This window comes from Brassica napus, chromosome C2 (genome assembly GCF_020379485.1).
Source record: "Brassica napus cultivar Da-Ae chromosome C2, Da-Ae, whole genome shotgun sequence".
In the NCBI taxonomy this organism is placed as follows: Eukaryota; Viridiplantae; Streptophyta; class Magnoliopsida; order Brassicales; family Brassicaceae; genus Brassica; species Brassica napus.
Window position 1 is genome coordinate 7,951,009 of NC_063445.1, and position 22,240 is coordinate 7,973,248.

General features: G+C 38.5%; 1 protein-coding gene across 1 annotated transcript; it reads left to right on the plus strand.

The window, feature by feature from the left end:
- Positions 1-524: 524 nt before the first annotated feature.
- On the plus strand, positions 525-4,224 carry LOC106383178. Its single transcript, XM_048748679.1, has 7 exons — positions 525-553; positions 652-2,059; positions 2,149-2,274; positions 2,366-2,991; positions 3,069-3,356; positions 3,434-3,539; positions 3,616-4,224. Exons 1-7 carry the CDS (start codon positions 525-527, stop codon positions 4,222-4,224), a joined length of 3,192 nt encoding a protein of 1,063 aa, XP_048604636.1.
- Positions 4,225-22,240: the final 18,016 nt, after the last annotated feature.

Genomic DNA, 22,240 nt, shown 5'->3' on the forward strand with positions numbered 1-22,240 from the left:
TTTTGTGCTGGAAAGAATCAATCTCAATCTCTATCACTTCTAATTTCATTTTTAATTCCTAAGCTCTTACCTTTTCTCATCTCGAATCCACTTTCTCGTAATGTCGAATCCATTTTCAATTCCTCTTCTCTTGTCGTAATCCATTCCCAATCCGTCGAAGGTGAGTTCGCTTTTACTAACCCATCAGATTATATTTCGATTTTCTTTTTCTTATATATGTTCTAGTGTTATTGCATTGTCAATTGATGCGTTTCTGTATACTATTTTGCAGGAAGGATTTCGTTTGTAGATCTTCGGATTAAGGTCCATTTTCTTCTTTTCATCTCTCTTTTACTTAGTTTTTTTCTTTCTATTTTAACACAATTCTCTTATTTTGTAGCTGACTCGAAGCAAAATTGAAGAGATTTTATCGAAAGGTAAAAACAAGTGACACTATCATCTTTTATTTACAAAACTCGTTCTGTTTTGGTTTTCTGGGTTGATAAAGTGAGCGTCTTGTATGTACAATTGCTCGGAGCGGTAACATGGATAAATCGTGGGTCTGGTTACCAAGGTATTAACTTCACTTCACTATCTTTTAGAAATTGTTTTGTGTTGATCTCATTTATTTGGAAGACTGAATGTTGTATTCTCATTTGTTCTACATGACAGGAATAGCCTTGAGTATGAGAAAGGAGCTAGTGAATTTGTGTCTTCTTCATCAAGACGTTTAGGAGATCCAGCTGAAATGTTCTGCCCTTGTGTTGATTGTCGCAATGTCTGCCATCAAGCTTGTGAGACAGTTTTGGAGCACCTGGTGATTAGAGGAATGGATCAGAAGTACAAGAGTTGTGTGTTTTGGACAAAACACGGGGAGACAAGACCAGATAAGTCAGCTGATGTGTACTCATCTGAAAATGAGGCTTACGAGTTGTTCAGAACGACTTTCTTGGCAAGTGAAGGCAATGAGACTGCTGAACAAGAGAATGCAGGAGCGTTTGAGGGGCCTGACAGTCCAGAAGAGGCTGAGTTCAGAAAGAAGTTAGAGGATGCAGAAACTCCGTTGTACCCGGAGTGTGAGAAATTTTCAAAAGTTGCTGCAATCATGGGACTTTACAGGATAAAGGTGAAGAGTGGGATGTCTGAGAACTATTTTGATCAGCTACTGTCCTTGGTTCATGACATGCTTCCCGTTGAAAATGTGCTACCTAAGTCTACTGATGAGATGAAGAAGTTTCTGAAACAGTTTGGTTTTGGCTACGACGTCATCCACGCCTGCAAGAATGACTGTATTTTATATAGAAAACAGTATGAAGATGCGGTCAGCTGTCCAAGATGTAGTGAATCAAGATGGGAGAAGGATAAGCAATCTGGTGAGGAGAAGAAAGGGGTTCCTGCTAAGGTGCTTAGGTATTTCCCGATCAAAGACAGGTTCAGGAGAATGTTTAGATCAAAGCGGTTGGCTGAGGAGTTGTGTTGGCACTCCACTAATGCTTCTGAAGATGGAACTATGCGACATCCAGTGGATTCGTTGACTTGGGTGCAGATAAACAACAAATGGCCGGAGTTCGCAGCTGAGGCAAGAAACCTAAGACTAGGTATTTCAACCGATGGCATGAATCCATTCTCCATCCAGAACACCAACCACAGCACATGGCCTGTTCTCTTGGTCAACTACAATATGTCTCCAACGCAGTGTATGAGGTCCGAGAACATTATGTTGACCATGCTAATTCATGGCCCAACCGCACCTAGCAACAATATTGATGTATACCTACAACCATTGATGGAAGACTTGCAGGAACTGTGGACAGAAGGTATACAAGTTTATGACGCCTTTAAGAAGGAGAGTTTCACTCTTAGAGCCATGTTGCTGTGGAGTATCACAGATTACCCTGGTTTAGGAACTTTAGCTGGTTGTAAAGTGAAGGGCAAGCAAGCGTGTAATGTCTGTGGGAAGGATACACCACATAGGTGGCTAAAGTTCAATCGTAAACATGTATACATGAAGAACAGGAGGCGGCTCATGCCTAGTCATCCATACAGACGAAAGAAAGGATGGTTTGACAATACGGTTGAGGTTGGTTCTGCAAAAAGGATTCAGAGCGGTTCAGAAATATTAGACAGTATAAGGGACTTTAAAACGATTTTGGAAAACTCTTACCTAAGAAGAGTAAGAGAAAGAGGAGTGAAGGAGATGAGGATGATGTTGTTTCAGCTGAGGAGTACGAAGAAGATCATGATATGTGGCGGTGGAAGAAAAAATCTATTTTCTTTGACTTACCTTATTGGAAGGTATTTTATTTGATTTACCTTCTTTAACCTACCTTATTAGTCTGAAATTGTTAATATTATTTATGCTAAATACTTGTAAAATTTCTTGTAGGATATGCCTGTGAGGCATAACATCGACGTGATGCACGTGGAGAAGAATGTGAGCGATGCCCTGTTGTCTATTCTGATGAATAGTTGCAAATCAAAGGATGGCCTGAAAGCGAGAAAGGATTTAGAAGATATGGGTATTCGAAGCAGCTTACATACACAAGTAAGGGGGAAGAGAACTTATCTGCCTCCAGCTGCGTATTGGCTCTCTAAAGAAGAAAAAAAAATATTCTGCAGAAGATTATCCAACTTCAGAGGCCCTGATGGATATTGTGCAAATATATCCAATTGTGTCTCACTGGATCCTCCTTCTATTGGCGGCATGAAGTCACATGACCATCATGTTCTTATGCAGAATCTGTTTCCGGTTGCGTTGAGAGGTTTACTCCCAAAAGGACCTCGGATTGCAGTGAGTCGTATGTGCAATTACTTCAACAGAATCTGTCAACGCGTTCTTGATCCTGAGAAGCTACTTGCTCTAGAAACAGAGATTGTGGAGACAATGTGCCAGTTAGAGAGATTCTTTCCACCTTCATTGTTTGATATCATGTTCCACCTTCCACTGCATCTGGCGAGAGAAGCACGATTGGGTGGCCCTGTACACTTCAGGTGGATGTATCCATTTGAGAGGTAAGTATATTGTTTTCATTAGAAGCTTAATTATTATATGAAGCGAATTTCAATATTTTAACCATCTTGATTTGCAGGTATATGAAGACACTGAAAGCTTTTGTGAAGAATTTTGCAAGACCTGAAGCTTGTATGGCAGAGGGTTATCTAGCTGGTGAATGTCTTGCATTTTGTATGGAGTTCTTACAGAAATCGGTACCAGTTGAGGAACCAATGACAAGAAATGAAGATTTAGAGGCACATGATAATGTACTTGAAGGGCGCCCTTTGCAAAAAGCTACAGAAGTGAAACTTACTGATAAGGAGAGAGATGTAGCTCATCGTTATGTCCTCATGAATACTGCAGTGATGGATCCTTATGTTCAGTAAGTGTGGATATAGATATTTTATGTTTTACTATCAGTGTAGATAACTGTAGATGAAGATATTTTTGCCTTTACAGGATGCATTTAGAGGAACTTCAAGCAAAAGATGGAAGATGTGCAAGAAATGGTACCATATTATGGAAAACTCATACAGAAAGGTTTTCGACATGGATAAAAGATAAGGTATGTGATCTGGTCATGGTAATGATATTGATATGTGATCTGGTAATGATATTGATATGTGATCTGTTCATGCTAGATACCAAATAACTCAAAGGATCATTCTCAGCGGCTCAGATGGCTTGCGTTTGGACCAAGGAATGTCGCACACACCTACAAGGGATATATAGTTAATGGACATCGATACCAGACAGACGATGTCAAAAGGAAGACTCAGAACTGTGGGGTTTCAAATGAAGCATTCTCCATGTGCAGAGCTAGTGCGAAAGATTCTAATCAAATGGCGGACATGGTAGCATACTATGGAGTCATAAAGGAGATCATATTGCTTGATTACCACATGTTTCAGGTGCCTCTATTTAAGTGTAGTTGGGCACATAAAGGGAAAGGTGTTAAAGAGGAAGACGGTTTTACACTTGTGAATCTCCACACGAACCAGTCAGCATTTGTTGATGATCCATACATTCTGCCTTCTCAAGCTAAACAAGTTTTTTACTCAAGAGAGGATGACAGCTCTCCTTGGTATGTTGTTATGAGAGCACCTCCGAGAGGATATCATGAGTTAGAGACTGAAGAGGAAATTTTCCCTGCAACGTTAACAGTCCAACATGATGAAGATATCGGAGATCACGCTTCAGATGACGAGAGTTTTTGTGTTAGGAATGATTGTGAGGGTATTATTCTTTGAGATTAATAATAAGTTGGTTGTTGTAACAGGTAAACTGATACAATGAACGAGAATGCTGTTACTGAGAAGGCGCGTCGCAGTAAACGTCAAGCAGGCCTTGCTGTTAGTCCTGTGGTGTCTTTATCTACCAAGAAACAGAAGAAGAATTGCCCGAAGAAGAATGTGGAACAGGAGTCACAGCACGACGAACTCGAGCAACATACCAGTTCAGAAGAAGTGGAACAAGAACCAGAAACTGTAGAAGCCGAAGAAGAAAATGATGATGATGAAACACAACCACCCGAAGAACATGATCAGTACGAAACACAACCAGCTGAAGAAGAACATGACGAGGAAAATGTACAAGACGAAGAAGAAGAAGTCATTCCTAGCTCTGAGACACAAACACAACAATCTGATAACCAAGTGAAGAAGACTAGAGGTCCAACTAAAATGCGAAAAGTGGCGAAACATATAGAGGACAAGGTAGATGTGGAGTTCAATTCTTTGGGAGAGCATGTTGGTCGTGGATCAGTGACACTGTCCTCATTCCTTGGTCCTCTTGTGAGAGAGCATGTGCCCGTATTGCTAGATGACTGGAGACATCTGGAAGAGAAAACAAAAGACGCTCTGTGGGAGGAAATACAGGTAATTCTGTTACCTATGTATATACATACACACGAGTTCAGTATTAATATGAATATTATGTACAAGGACGATTCAACTTGACAGAAGACTAGCAAAAGGATGTAGTCTTTAAGCAGATGGGTTGTTTGTGGAGGGCCTCTAAATCTAGACTCTCTTCCATAGTTAGAGCAGCAAAACACAAGGCGCAACTACAGATAATTAAACCCAGCAACATACAATCGGTAACAGCTTGGAACAATTGGGTGAAAGGAAGATGTACTGCAGCTTTTCAGGTAACATTTTGTGTCTTGCGTATTTACATTTGGGTTATGTAAGTAACATTTATTACAAAATGGTATTTGGTTTATGTAGGAACAAAGTAATAAGTACAGGGAACTCAGAAAGGCTCAAATTCCCCACACCACTAGTCGAAAAGGCATGAATCGGCTTGAAGAGGAGATGGTATGTTTTACAATTTGAAATAATAATTGGTGTGTTATTGGGTTTATGAGATCTGATGACTACTACTTTATTTAACTTGTAGAAAAAAAACAGTTCTGATCCTAAGCTAGTCACTAGAACTAAGGTTTGGGTCGCTGGTCATACACATTCTGATGGAACACCCGTTCGTCAAGAATTTGCAGATACAATAGTAAGATTACTTGTAACAATAATATTGTTGGCTATAGAATACAATTTACATAACTTGTGTAATTTTTAATTGCAGGAGAAGATAAAGAGAATTGACAGTGAAATGGAATCAAGTTCAGCAGATAATATCGGTGAAGATGCTGTCACTCAGGTTCTAGGAAAAGATAAGCCAGGAAGAATTAGGGGGTTGGGACGAGGGGTTACTGTAACCAAGTTGGCATTCTTACATGCTAGAGATTCACATGTCAAGCAACTTGAAGCAGCTCAAGCAGAACTAATCAACAAGGTTCAAGATTTGCAAAATGTGGTTAAAGACTTGGCTGGTAAAAAGGTAACTTCGTTATTCTTCTTGTTTTATTATTCAAACTTCTGATATGTATAAGGTTGTAACAAAAATGATTGTGGTTGTTGGGTATAGGAAAAAAACGGATTTGATTCTAATTCTGAGAGAAGCGATGTGAGCAAGGGCGGAGGAATAAGGTGCCAAATACTGGATTGGGTTTCGAATGATGATTTGGTTGTTGCTGAAGGAGAATTCTACTCTAGTGAGCCCACATATAAGATTGGTCGCATTCCACTGGGTCCTAATGCGGCTGCTGTTATAGTGAAGTCTGTATCAGTCGTAACAGCGCCTATATGGAGACCTACTCCAACTTGTGTATCGCTTAGTCAGGCTGTTGGAGTCAAAATTGCATGGCCATCTGAGAAGCTCATCTTGGATGATGGCATTGACATTTCAAACAATGGCAACAACGACGAGTCGGAGGTAAATAAATTCCGTCCTCCAAATCTTGATAATCATTCATTAATGTACTCCTGAAATGTGTGAATATATTTTACATGATTCAGGATGTAGCTGCATCTTTAGGAAATGTTAAAATATTTGATTACTGGAAAATAGAAGAGGAGTTGATAGCTGAGGGTGTCTTGTTGACAACCGAACCTACTCACCTCGTCAACCAAATTCCACTGGGACCGAATGCAGCAGTTCTTAGAGTCGAAATGGTTTTTAAACCTAATGCCTATATCTGGAGACCTACACCTGAAATGACAAAGATGGGTGATGCAGTACATGGGACAATAGCGTGGCCTCTAGATAAGATAAGACTACCCGATCAAAATTCGCCTACTGATCAACATTCACCTACTGAATCAAACAAGATATCCAATCAGGTAAGTTTGTAAATTCTTAGAAGGTGATTAGATATTGAATTGTTAGGTTGCCGGTGTTGATATTGTGGTGAATGTGTTTGTCTTTTTTGGTTTTAGAGTGGTGGTAACAGCACTAGTAGTAGCAACAAAGGTGGCAAACATAAGGTTGCTCTCTTGGACTGTCATAACTTAGGACAGAGAGTTGCTTTAGGTCGTGTGTTCTCAACTGATCCAGCAGAGAAAGTGCATTTCGTTCCTTTAGGTCCCAATGCTACGAAGGTTTGGGTAGAGGTTTCCGAGTTCGATGGGGCTCGAGTGTGGAGGCCAAACTCTGAAATCGAATTCATGGGTGATGCAGTAGGAAGCACCGTGGCTTGGCCAAATGATAACATTGTGTATCTCTAAGGATTACAATGTTGCTTTAGTGTGAACTTATAATGTAATCTCTAAGGATGTGTGAACAACTATGTAATCTGTTTATGTTGAATCTATGAAATTTATGTTTATTTATATAAGTTGATATTTTGTTTCAAAATCCCAGAAAACGAATTTGTGTAAATTTAAAAATATAAATATATAAAAATTAAAATTTAAAATATATAAATATATTAACATTATATATACAGCACAAATGAAACTGCTATAGTAGTACATATATACATTGCACTTTGGTAACTGCTATAGTAGAATTAACTAAAACAAACAGAAAACGCTATTTATAAAATTAGTAATAGCAGTAAAAAGACGCTATTAAATAATATTTAATTGCAGAAATAAAAGCGCTATCGTAGCGGAAGAAAAGATAGCACAACGAAATACCGCTATTTAATGTCCTCGACCTATTATGACGGGCGATGATACAGCGCTTAACAAACCGCTATCCTATCGTTAGATAGCGTTATTCGTCCGCTATAAAAACGCGTTTTTCTTGTAGTGTGTTGAAGGTGAGGACACCTTCGTGCACCATGTCCATAAACACTACAGATTTGGCACTTACCTAGGTACGAACGAGATTGTCTACAACCACCACGAGAGGACCCTTGATAGCCACCATGAGGAGCAGAGGATTTTTGGTTTTGTTGAGGACGAAATTGTGCTGCATTGGCTGTGACTGGAGAAGGAAGATTGTTGGAGTTTGTGATGCTTGATGTGTGTTCACGAACAATCAGATTTTCATGAAGTTCATCAATGGATATTGCAGTACCTCTTCCATTGACCATGTCAACAACACGATAATCCTCTCATAGTCCATCATCAGTAATGATGTCCAAAAGATCTTCATGTTCATACGCAGCTCCAAGAAGAGCTAACTTGTCTGCTTTATCCATGATGCTACGCATGTATTCATCGATGGATTTGCTGTCCTTGGTGATCTTGATTTGTTGTTTTAGTTGTTTGATGTGTCCTCTCATTGGTTTTCCATAAGTACGGTAGATAATTTGCCAAACTTCAAGAGCAGTGGTGGCTCGTGCAACAATGGGTTGAACAGCGACGGATATAGATCCAAGAAGTGCACTGTAGAGCATCTTTTCTTGCTGATTCCAAGCGACATGGTCTGGATTTGGTTCAACTATGTTTGTTTCCTTCGTAATAGTAGAAGGAGGAGATTTATCTTCATCGTCAATGAAGCAGTGTAATTCATGTGCTTCGAGAAGAGCACGAACTTGGAGGCGCCATGTTATGAAGTTAGTCACAGTGAGCTTCATTATGTTAGATATATTGAGAGAGATGAGAGTGCTTTTGGCCATATTAAAGACAGGGGCCGATACTGCTGTGGTTGTAGACTATGTATACATTATTTGAGGGGAAGGGTGTATGAGAAGAAAAGAAGATGAGACTTTAGAAAAATTTCGAGAGGAAGAGGAAGAATTTAGGGTTGGATCAGAGGCTCTGATACCATATAAGAATATGTAACTTGTTATCTTTCATTAACAACTATGATGTGTATTTTTACAAGAGATTTGTAGAGAATCTCTACAAGATAATGATAACTCTAACTAATCAATATCTTAGATAAATATGAATTATAGATAATCCTTATCTACACCAATAAATAACACATGCCGAATTTATGTATAAATTGATTATGTTGAAACAACGTCATTTTGATGCCTAGTTAAAAACAATATAAATTATGATTGCATAGAGTTGAAACTATATTATTCCAAATCACATATTTCATCCAATATGCTACTTACGTTTTAACGTAATTGTTACAGCACAATAATTATTATAATAAAAATAATATATATATATATATTTATTTATTTATGTTGACATTGTGCTTAAGCTAATATGATTGTATTTTTCAGGTCGATGATTTTCTCTAGTCTAAATGTGTAGTTAAGATCAACATCACAAAGTTAGAGGAGAGGAAAGGCGATAGATTGGTGATAGACTATGGATTTTACCCATTTTAAACCATGGTCTATAAGTGTTTTAATATGTATTTACTACTATATAGAGTTTATTTAGAGTATTTACAGGTTTAAGTAAGTTCTGGAGAAATAGGGTGATTTTAGAGCCTTTTGAGATGCAGAACTGCACAGGCGGGTCAGATATTTAGCTATGTATGGAGACATTCCCACCGTTATATTGAGCCCATATTTTGATACATGATAGAGCTTTGAGTTAGCTTTCCAATGACGCCGGTCTGAGATCAATCAGCATCTTGTAGCAGAAGTTATGCCCGTTTTACTGAAGAGTGGTTAGTCTGCCTCGCGAGAGGAAGCTGTCGAGAAGATGAACGTACGTCGATCGATGAAGAAATCTTGACATCGATCGACATGGATGCCAGAATGTGGGATGAGCATATTTAATGACCGACTGAAGCCCAGAAGCAACCACAAATTACCAGAATACCTTTGGACGACCTAAAACCCTATTTATGTATTTCTAAGCCATTGTTGACGGCTACACGCTCTTTAAGCTTTCTTTGATTCTTGTTTTTAGTGAGGAGAGAAGGGAGGAACTCCATCAGAGTCCTCCTGGAACTCCTTTGGTTTTGGTTTTATATTATTTATGCTTTTCATCTATTCATCTATGATTTCTGTGACAAACTTCATGTCTGAATAGATCCACCTGTTAGGTTTAGGGTTCATATAGGTTATGAAGGATTAGCCCAAAATATAGAACTGCTAAGTTGTGATATTCATCATAGGATTGTTCTTACTGCTTCTGTTCTAGAGTCATGAACTAGAACCCTGATCTTAAAATCATTAGGCACAATTGCGAATGCTTGGTCTTTTCTCTGAATTTAATTCTATTGATCTAGGATTGCTAGAAACATACGAGAGTTGATTTAGGAACCCTAGTGAACACATATTCAACCTGATCGTAAAGCTTGCTAGAAGCGATATCGATCGATGATCCAATAGATTAATCGATCGATATTGTGAAAGGTCTATTGATCGATATTCCTATAGAATAATCGATCGACACTTTCTTGTGATCAATAAATGAGAGTTGAGATCCAAGATCTGTATATTAGACTGTCTATACAACGGAAGTTGTTAGATTTGTACTCCAGTTGAGTTCTATAATATCTTGCAAGCAACAATTAGCCTCTATATCATTATAATCCTGATTACATGAATAGAAACCCTAGATCTAGCAAATCATCTTTCCATCAAACAACTCTCTGCCAAGCTGAACAATTGTCTTGTTCAACTTGTTTTCTGCTTTATTTACTGCTTTGCTATTTTTATTTACTACTTTAAACCTATTAGCCTAGCTAAATCACATAACTATTAGATCTAATTGGTTCTCTAGCTCCTTGTGGATTCGATCCCTAAGTACTACAATTCGACCTCCTATTTGAGAAAGTATAAATCACTCATTAGGGTAATTTGAGTGATATCAATTGGACGACTTGAAATCAAAGAGAATGGAGAGAGAAGGGAGAGCAGAGATGAGTGTGAGGGATGATGGATGATGAAGCGAAAGTGGTGGTGGTGGAAAGAGAGTTTAATTGCGAAGCTCTCCATAGAGAGACGTGTGAAGTGTTTTAGTTTTTGTATGTTGCTTCCTCTCTTAGTGGAGAGCAATGAATGATGAATGGATGTGAATTAAACTGAACCCTAAATGTCTTGATCTTTTTCTTAAACGAATCAGATATACATGAACCATTTTCAGTTTTACCGAACCACATGTTGCTTTTGTTATAATAATTGTTGTGTTGTAAACAAAAAAATTAAAATGTAAGTAGTGTAGTGGATGGAAATGTTGTGATTTGGAATGGGTCATATGGTAAATTCTCTCCAAATGCAAATTATATTGATTTTAGCCAAGGGCATTTCCAACAATAATATCAAATTTGATGTTGAAATTACACCAAATTTGGTGTAATACACCAAATTTGGTGTTTTGATGTCAAACTCTTTTTGTCGTCTCCAACCATGACACCAAAGATTACACCAAAATTAATAATATATATTATTTATTATTTTCAGTTTTAATAACTTTTATATTTTTATTATTTGAAACTGATAAAAATTGTGTATCACACTTAGATATTATGTCTATTAAAATTTTGTAATTATATGTTTAATTAATTTACATTTATACTTTTGGTTCAACAATATTATACATTTAATATATTTATTTTACATATAATATTATATTAAAAATTACAAACTATTAACTATGAAAAGCATGTAACAATTATTTTATATATAATATTATATTAAAAATTGCAAACTATTAATTATGAAATGCATGTAACAAAATAATATAATTATTTTAATAAAATTTGTATTAGTTAGTAATACAAGTTTAAATATATTATAAAATAAAAATAAGAATGTTATTTTATTGTTTGGTGAATTTAATAGTATTACATAAAGTTTTAATTATTTACTATTAAATCTAACATTTTTTTTCTAAATACAATGTAATATTATTATTTTTTTCATTACTGATTAAATATAACTGGAATAAAGATTATAATCGATATTTTAAAATAAAAATAAATTATAAGCTAGAGTAAATTATAATATTCATTTAGTGATTTCTTATTTGAAAATAAAATAAAATAAAATATAAAAGTTCTATGATATTTTATTTTTTTACAATAGAAAAATGATAATAATCACTTTGTGGTTTCTTATTTTAAAATAAAATAAAAATATTTTAATTATGTAAAATAATTTTAAAAAGCAAATATACAATATATTTATGTTTAATTACAAATTTGAACTGATTAATAATAATTGTTGAACTATATCATTAAATGAAACATAATAAAATATGAATATTTAATATTTAGCGTGATGAATAGTATTACATCAAATTTAGTGTAATACTATTCACTCTACACCAAATTTGGTAGAATTGTGTCATTTTTGTGTCCTATTGGAGATGAAACCACACCAAATCTGATGTATATAAAATTTTGATGGAATAGTAACCAAAACGGAAATAACATAATTTGGACAAAACTAATAAGTTATATATGTAATTTAAAATTTACAGAGGTGGGATGTGTCTTTTTACCGCCATATAAACCATATATATATGGGCTTTTTGCAAAAGTGACTCAAAACTTGAAGTCAAACAGAAAACTAACTTTTTTCTTTTGACTCCTTTTTTTTTTGAGATTTTAACCCCACACCTGCATTTTATCTACGAAAATGCCATTAACATTTTGTTTTTGTGTTTTTTTTCGAAAATGGCTTCTTTACTGTCTCAACCTCATCTTCTTCAAGTATTTACAATATTGCCACTGCAATGAATAGTGGCAACAACCTTGTACGAACTGTTTGGAGCTTTTAATGCCCTTTAATGCACGTAAATCTCTTTACACTCTCTCTGTTTCAATTGTTATGAACTAAAAACAACATTTCTTTCACTTTCTCTCTATATTCATCCAAAAAACTCAAGCTTTTGATTCAAAATATGGGCTATGGTTGACAGAGCCATATTTCTTTCGTTTTTACTTACGGTTGCTTTCGTTTGAGGTTCTGGGTGGTTGGAGAAGACCCTGTGTGCAAACGAAGTCATCTCACCTAGTTTAAGGTACGAATTTGAATTTTTTTTCAAGATCTGTTCGCGTAGAAGACTTACTAGTAAGTCATCTGTATGTAGAAGACTTACTGATGAGTCTTCTGGTCAAACGGACGACTTAAATTAAGTCGTCCAGCTTTGTTTGTTAAAAAAAACACTCCAGACGACTTATATATACGTCGTCTACGAGAAACGGGCTAGTTTTGCATTTGACCGAATCGTGTCAGATCTTTGACTATTTCTGGACGACTTATAATTCAGTCGTCTCTGGGAAAGTTAAAATTTTAATATTTTATGAAAACTTGACGACTTACGTGTAAGTCGTCCTAGGTTAGTTTTGTAATTGAAAAATAAAACTTCATAATTTAACTTTAACCAGACGACTTAATATAAAGTCGTCCCTCCAGAAGACTTAATTTAAAGTCGTCCGGGGAAAGCAAAGTCGTCCAGAATTTTTCCCAATTTTCTGGTCAAACCTTGCTTATCCCGGACGACCTTAAATTAAGTCGTTTAGCTGGACGACTTTCATCTAAGTCGTCTGGAGAAAGTTAAATTTCAAGTTTTATTTTTCAATTACAAAACTAACCTAGGACGACTTACACGTAAGTCGTCAAGTTTTCATAAAATATTGAAATTTTAACTTTCCCAGAGACGACTGAATTATAAGTCGTCCAGAAATAGTCAAAGATCTGACACGATTCGGTCAAATGCAAAACTAGCCCGTTTCTCGTAGACGACTTATATATAAGTCGTCTGAAGTTTTTTTTTTAACAAACAAAGCCGGACGACTTAGAATTAAGTCGTCCCTTTTAATTTTCAATTGCAAAAGTGACCTCTTTAGACGACTTACCTTTAAGTCTTCTGGACGACTTAATGCTAAGTCGTCTGCGGCAATGTTTATTGAACTTCTTCATTTTCTCTATGTTTACTAATGTGTTTTATTTTGAATATTTGCAGATGATTTTTCAGTTACATGCAGTGTATGGAGAATGGTTGTTGAGAGATTTCCGTTGGGATTTTGTGGTTGATGATCTCAAAGGAGCAAGATTGTTTTTATTGAATGAAGATTCAACACATGCTGAACTTGTTGCAATGGCTCAAGAAGATTATAACCTGGACATGAGAACAGTGAGTGTGGAGATTAGCTACTCATTACCAGCAGAAATGATGATGGCTCCAGGCAGTCTTCCCATTCATGTTACAAGTGATAGACAAGTTCGAAACTTGCTGGAGATACTCAAAACCCATAGAGTATGTCTTTGTGTATCAAGCCGCAGCAAGGTCGAAACGGTTTCAGAGAAAAGGGATATTGATGAAGCTGGTGAATGGGAAAAAGATGTTGGTGATAATGATGAAGCTGGTGAATGGGAAGAAGATGTTGGTGGTGATGATGAAGATGTTGGTGATAATGAGTTTGTTGAAGATGAAAATCAAGATGGGGAGGAGGAAAATGGGGAGGAGGATGCTGATAATTCTATTGTTGGTGAAACGGATCAGAATGGTGGGGATTACAGTCTTTATGGAAAGGTTCCAGATGAGGACGAGGAAGATGATGATAATATTTGTTTTGAAGAAATCCAAAAGGCATATGCTAAGACAAATGCTATTGAAGGAGGAAAATCGAATGGTACCATCTATGTCAACCAGAGTTTTGTTAGCAAGGGTGCACTGCTTTCAGAGCTGCGGTTGGCAGCAGTGAGGGGTAAGTTTTCTTTCAGATTATACAAATCAACGAAAACTCTCGTTGTGGCAACATGTCCGGTTAGCTATTGTGGATGGAAGGTCAGAGCGAGTGTCAAACATGGGACAAACACGTTTTGGGTAACAAAGTATGTGGAAAAACATTTATGCTCAGCGGGAGACCGAATCGCTCAGCGGAGACACTGTACTCCGAAGTATGTAGGTAGTCTTTTCATTGATCGTGTTGGAATCATTGATGGGATAACTCCGCAGCATATCACTGATGCAATGAGGAACATGTTTGGCATGGCGCTTGATTACACCACTTCATACAGAGCACTGTTATATGCACAAAGATTGGTGAGAGGATCAGCAGAAGAAGGGTATTCGCGTCTGGCATCATATCTCGAGCAAATCTCCATTGCAAATCCTGATTCTATCACGGCGATAGAACTTGATTCTATGAAAAGATTTAAGTATCTATTTCTCTCTTTTGGAGCTTCTATCAAAGGTTTTAAGTATCAGAGAAGGGTCATTGTGGTGGATGGAACTCACCTAAGTGGAAAGTATGGAGGAACTATGTTAGTTGCAGCCGCACAAGATGGCAATTTTCAGATATTCCCATTGGCTTTTGGGATCGTGGATGAGGAAGATATACCTTCTTGGGAATGGTTTTTCACAAAATTGGCTAGTTGTATATCTCATGACAAGCCTCTGGTGATAGTCTCCGACCGGCACAAGGCCATTAAAAGTGCGTGTGATAAGGTGTTTCCTTGGGCAACCCGAGGAATATGTTATTATCACCTTCAAGATAACATTGTCAAAAAGTTTAAAGGGAAACATCTCATGTACTTGGTGAAAGGGGCTGCTTATGCTCACACGGTTTACGATTTTGACCGGTACATGGCTGAGATACGGAGTGCAAACCCGGAACTTGCAACGTATTTGGAGAAAGCCGACGTCAGGCTATGGTCAAGGGTTTATTGTAAGGGGAACAGGTTCAACATAAAAACAAGCAACATTGCTGAATCTATTAATTCCGCACTGAAGCGAGCAAGAGGATTTCCGATTACGTTCCTGCTGGAGTTCATAAGGCAGAAGTTAGGAAAATGGTATTGGAAAAGGAGACAAGATGCTTTGAGTCTCACAACTGAACATAGCCGGGCTGTTGAATACTTGCTTGCTGTTCGAGAAGAGATAGCGGGTATGATGACGGTCGAACCAATTGATGGATGGCATTTCTTTGTCAAAGGTGGCAAAATGGACTGTGTGGTTGATTTGGAACATGCAAAGTGTGATTGTGGTGTCTATGGAGTGGAGAAAATACCTTGCTCTCATGCTATAGCTGCTGGAATACATGCTGGTTTGCATATCTCCACACTTGTATGTCCACTGTACTCAAAGAATTATCTGTATGCAGGATACTCAGAGAATATATATCCTATCGTGTCACAACATATTGAGGAACGAGAATGCTTTCCTCCAGAACTAAAGCGTGGTCGGGGGAGACCGAAGAAATCAAGATGGCAATCTTGGTTGGAGCTATCTAGGATGAGAGGACACAAACCCAGGAAGAAACACAGGGCACGGAGATGCTCAAACTGCAAGGAAACTGGCCATACGAAACCACAATGTACACAACCAGTTGACTAGTTGTCCAGACGACCTAAATTTAAGTCGTCCCGTCTTGATTACCCGTCCAGACGACTAAATATTTAGTCGTCCAGTGTATTTTATTTTTAGACGACCTTCTACTAAGTCGTCCAGTGTATTTTATTTTTAGACGACCTTCTACTATCCCTTCAAGTGTATTTTATTTTTAGACGACCTTCTACTAAGTCGTCCAGTGTATTTTATTTTTAGACGACCTTCTACTATCCCTTCAAGTGTATTTTATTTTTAGACTACCTTCTACTATCCCTTCAAGTCGTCCAAACCTTCTAGACGACTTATTTGTAAGTCGTCCAGTTGGAAAACCTTCCAGACGACTTATAATAAGTCGTCCAAACCTTCTAGACGACTTATTTGTAAGTCGTCCAGTTGGAAAACCTTCCAGACGACTTATAATAAGTCGTCCAAACCTTCTAGACGACTTATTTGTAAGTCGTCCAGTTGGAAAACCTTCCAGACGACTTATTTGTAAGTCGTCCAGTTGGAAAACCTTCCAGACGACTTATTTCTTCCAGACAACTTATATCATGTTCAAATACAAAAATCATGTTAAAAAATCATGTTCAAATACAAAAATCATGTTAAAAAATCATGTTCAAATACAAAAATCATGTTAAAAAATCATGTTCAAATACAAATCTAATCATACATGCCCACGAACTTATCACCATCCACATTTTCTTTCAGATGCTGATCAACAAGCTCCTTCCATATATCCACCGCCATATTATCCCTCATTTTCTTCGCGTTGCACCTAGCAAAGTCTTTAGGGTCAAAGGAGCCCCCGAGCGCATGACATTCAATGTACTTTACAGTGTACACGCCACAATCACCATTGTTGGCCGTGGGTACACCTTTCAGCGGTCTCTCATATGTGTATGGCTCCAACCCGTATTTGACCCGCATTTCGTCGGTGGCTGCGCACTCAACAAGCAGATAAGGGACCATCTGGAGAAAAGGCTCCATTATCGCATCCCATGCGTCTGGTACACTAGATGAAGGTATGCTGTCCCAGACGACTATGTGCCTCTTAGGGATCGATATCCAAATAGCAACCCAATGCTTGTCGTCCAAGTTCACTGGCGCATAGATATCATCAATGTCCTCCCCCCACTTCTTGTTTGATTGGCAAAATGAAGGTATTGATCCGTCATAAAAATACGACGCCCCACCAGGTAGAACTCTTCCTAAACCTTTGTGATCAGGTTCCGATGTTTTGAAGAGCTGATACTGCTCTCTCCAAGACTGAGAAAAGTTGTGATCCAGGAAGCACATTCGCTCGCTCCTGAAAGCTTGTGGGTTCTCCTGATACCTCTGCCTTAGCACATTAATCCAAGCATCTATATGCTGCATATTAAATATAACAAGTTAGAAGTTACCAGACGAAGACGACTTATATTTAAGTCGTCTACGTGGTCGTCCAAGTAGACGACTTTCCAGACGATTTATCTTTAAGTCGTCTGGAAAGTAGTCTACTTGGACGACTTTGTAGACGACTTAAATCGTGTGCAGAAGACTTACGCAGTCTTCCAGCCATCCTCTGGCTGTCCGGAGGAAGTGGTACCACCTTGTTGGTGATGTACGTGGTTTGTCCTCGATCTTAGTTAAATAATGACTGCAAACAAAAAAGCAATCAGTTTTGGACGACTAAATCAAGCTATTATGGGTAAAGCAATCACTTACGGATCAGTTTTCAACCAATCAGCGAGTTCCTTCAACTTTTCTTTGTTTACTGGCGGAAATGGATTATAGGCTGCCACTTTATCTTTTTTTTTCTCTGCCATATAAGGAGATCTCACAGTAGGAGCAGGTTTCTTCGCTCGTTTACTCTTTGCACGCTTGTCCAATACAACCAGGCTCGGTTGTGAAACTGGATCGCTTGGCTCGGTGGAAGCGAGGCTCGGTTGTTGATCTGTGGAAGCGAGGCTCGGTTGGTGATCGGTGGAAGTGACAGCAACAATCTCTTTGGAGGTGACACCATCTGCTTTATTTACCGAGTTCGCCTCGGTTGCTGTATCCTCCGGCAACCATCTCTGCAATAAAAGTTGCACACAAGTTAACCCTGGACGACTTAAATAAAAGTTGTCTGGACGACTAGTTGACCCTGGACGACTTAAATAAAAGTTGTCTGGACGACTAGTTGACCCTGGACGACTTAAAATTAAGTCTTCCGTGGTCAACTAGTCGTCCAGACAACTTACGTTTAAGTCGTCCAGGGTCAACTAGTCGTCCAGACAACTTTTACAGTCGTCTGGACAACTAGTTAACCCTGGATTTGATACTAACATCTTTGATTTGAGGAGGCTGTTTCTTTTGAGGAGGAGGCTGTTTCTTTTGAAGAGGAGGAGGCTGCTGCTGTTTCTTTTGAGGAGGAGGAGGCTGCTGTTTGGTTTGATGAGGAGGAGGCTGGTTACTAACCACGGTTTCATTGGCATGAGGGGTAGCCTGTTTGTTTCTACCCCCGGTTTCTTTGGCAAGAGGGGTAGGCTGTTTATCTTGAGGGGTAGCCTGATTGGTTAGAGGTGGAGGGGTAGCCTGATTGGTGACACCAACCTTCTTCTCCACAGCTTCCAATCTATCAGACAACTTCCTAAACTCCCTCATGCACTTATTAAACCCTTTTTTCATAGCCTCAGCTACGCCCTTGAACATAATTTCCAACTCCTCTCTGGTCACCCCTCTAGCCTCTTCTCTAGCCTCTTCTCTAGCCTCTTCAGGAGCCTCTTTACGAGCTTTCTTCCGAGGTCTTGGATTGTCTTCCTCCTCCTCCTCCTCCTCCAACACAACCATCTCTTTGGCCTTCTTCGATGGAGTCACAACCTTAGGTTTTGTATTGACCTTAGTACCAGTGACTTCCCAGCAATCCATGGTCCACTTCCACGGTCTCCGCTCATACATGACTTTAATGATGTTCTCCGCGGGCAGGTCCTCAACCTCAGAGTCCCATTTTGGCCACATTTCACTAATGTCCTTCTCAACAAAGTTGATCACGCGGGTCTGCAGTAAATAGAAGAATCGAGTTAGATATTTGAAAAAAAATACTAAATAGACGACTTAATTATAAGTCGTCTACTAAGTCGTCCAGCTGGAAGACCTTCCAGACGACTTATAATAAGTCGTCTAATAAGTCGTCCAGATGGAAGACTTTCCAGACGACTTAATTAAGTCGTCCGATAAGTCGTCCAGCTGGGAAGACTTTCCAGACGCCTTATTATAAGTCGTCTAATAAGTCGTCCAGATGGAAGACCTTCCAGACGACTTATAATAAGTCGTCTAATAAGTCGTCCAGATGGAAGACTTTCCAGACGACTTAATTAAGTCGTCCGATAAGTCGTCCAGCTGGGAAGACTTTCCAGACGCCTTATTATAAGTCGTCTAATAAGTCGTCCAGATGGAAGACTTTCCAGACGACTTAATTAAGTCGTCCGATAAGTCGTCCAGCTGGGAAGACTTTCCAGACGACTTATTATAAGTCGTCCGATAAGTCGTCAAGCTGGACGACCTTCCAGACGACTTATAATAAGTCGTCTGCGCAGTCTTTTGGATTGAAGTAAATACCTGACTCAAGATAGCAGCTTTCATTGATCTGCGGCCTCTGCTGCCCTCGTAAGCCAGTATCGGTGGAGACGGACTGTCTGCTCTGGGACCACCAATACTAGCACCCAATTCCGGCATAGCTGTGTACGTCCAGACTTGAAGAACTTGTATAAACCCATCCACGGTGTAACAGCCAGCAATTTCTTTGTTCCACAAAGAGTCCATCAGCACCTTAAACGCGACTCTCCCCCATGGATAATTCTCAAACCGTTCTAAATCCATCACTAGCCTTGCCAGAGTAGATCGTGTAGCGGTTGAAAACTTTCTCCCTTCAATGAATCCAGTGAAGATGGAGAGGTACGCGAGCCGCTTGCGATCTTCCCTGGACCAATCCCCGCATCTCTTCAGTGCTGCTATTATCTGATCAGTAGTTGGCCCAGCTTCCAGATGAACTCCCAGCATCCCCCAGAAAGAAACCATCTCTGGGGTAACGTCACATTTTGGTGTCTCAAGGTCCTCGATGTACTCGCAGTTTAGACCAGTGAGGTTTTCAAACTCTAACAGTGAAAACCTCAAAGGTTCTGGACCAACGAGAGACCACATCTCATACTTCTTCTTAATGTCCAGCTTGAAACTGAGCATGTAGTGAACCAGCCTTGAAGCCCAACCAAATCCCTGCTCCTTGAACTTGATGAAAACTCCCAAACTCGACTCCTTGAGCTCTTCAAATTCGTCATCAGTAAGAGCTTTCCTAAGAGCAGTATGCAACTTGCTGTTATCCGTATGATACGAAATGCTATTGTGGGCTTCTGGCTCTTCCCCTGATGTGTATAACCTACGGGGGAGTTCTGGAATATCCATCCTTTTTGTCTGCAAAATAATCAAAGACAACAATATAAGTCCAGACGACTTAGTAGACGACTTAAATTACTTACAAGTCTTCCAGTCGCAGAAGGAGTTGGAGTACTCGTCATTGCGGTTATAGATCTGAAAAAATAAACGTGAAACGGTGAGAATGAGTAAATTGATAGAGACAACGTTTTATGTTCATCTTTTCCTCGAGATTGATGACTTAGCGGCGTTAGGGTTTACAGAGAAACGGCGCTAAGGTTTACAGAGAAGAAGCGGCGGCGCTAGGGTTTAGAAGAAGCGGCGGCGCTAGTGTTTAGAGGAAGCGGCGGTGAGAACGTTGGTGACCACGGTGGCGAGGGCGACGGTTTGTTCGGAAATAGTGGAAGCGGCGGCGCTAGGGTTTAGAGGAATCGGCGGCGCTAGGGTTTAGAGGAATCGGCGGCGCTAGGGTTAGAAGAAGCTGCGGCGACAACGGTGAGAATGAAGTGAGATAGATAGCTGACGTTGAGAACGATGGTTTGTTCGGAAATCGTGGGAATTCGAAATCGCCTTTGAGAGAGAACTGTTAGGGTTTCTGAATTTCGTGAAAAATGAAACAAAAAAAATAAAAATCACCTTATATATTGGGTAAATAATCCGGTTAGCTTTAAAAGTACATTGGTAAACTTTAAGGTTTGGTCCGGTTTAGACGACTTATTCTGGCTGATAATGTACAACAGACGACTTAATATTTAGTCGTCTGTTTTCAGACGACAAAATATTAAGTCGTCCTAGACCCTAAAATGAACCCCTAAACTAAAATGACTAGATTAACTAACTAACCACGTTATAAAATCAAATTATACTTAAATAGTGTTTACTATACACAGAAATGAACACGCATAAGTAATTTTAAAAATTTTCAAAAACGGTTTTAATGCTTTCCAAAATCTAACCCTAAGAACACATACAATACTACAACATATGTTGATGAAACATAAACTAAAGAATATCATGACTCACTACTTTCACTCATCTATGCTGAAAACAATTGAAATTTGTTATATCTTAATTTATACCTCCTAAGACATATGTTAATTACATAATTCCCATTTTTCACTTATCAAAATATTTTTTACAAAATTTTTAAATTATGTTTAAGACTAACTGTCCAGACGACTTTCAGTTAAGTCGTCTGGACGACTTATTTTCAAGTCGTCTAAACAGACGACTTGCGAGGGGTAGAAACGTAAAAAAAATTTCGTTTTTTTGTTTGGTCACAAGGGGATAGTTGTAATTTCAATAGCCTTTTAGGTTACTTTTGCCTTTGACCCAAGTTGGGGTATTGTTTTGGGTTTGACTCCAAGTTTTGAGTCACACTTGGCAATTCTCCCATATATATATTGAATATGTTATTATATTTCAGTAGATTATGACCGTTTTTCCTTATAAAATCACATACACGTTAATATCCAGTGCCGACTAGATCTTTTGATTTTTTGGTTTAAATGTTAAATTTTATACTATATTTTAAAATTTCTGACAGAAAATATTCCAAATGCTAACAGACGATTAAACTAATAATAAAGTAATCAGAAAATGAGAGCATAAACTTAACCAAAGAAGCATTGCCACATGAAACCACGCTTTGGTAGATATCGGTTTGTCCGCAATACTGCTCCATTAGATTGGTTTCAATTCCGCGCAGCTTTGATTCTTAGTCGCCGGAGATTCAAGCCTCACCGACATGCTTATACTACTTTATGAGCATATTGTTTGTAGATCATCACTCCAAAAGTTGGGTGTGATTAGCAAAGTATTCCGGAAGTAGTTACTTTTAAAACTAATGTAATCTCTTCAATTCGATATACGTATTACGTTATGA

What these genes read in the sequence shown, in the direction of transcription:
- LOC106383178 (XM_048748679.1), top strand. Translation starts at nt 525, where the DNA reads ATGGATAAATCGTGGGTCTGGTTACCAAG. An exon ending in TGGATGTATCCATTTGAGAG is followed by an intron (nt 2,992 to 3,068) that starts GTAAGTATATTG and finishes CTTGATTTGCAG; the next exon opens with GTATATGAAGACACTGAAAG. An exon ending in CGACATGGATAAAAGATAAG is followed by an intron (nt 3,540 to 3,615) that starts GTATGTGATCTG and finishes TGTTCATGCTAG; the next exon opens with ATACCAAATAACTCAAAGGA.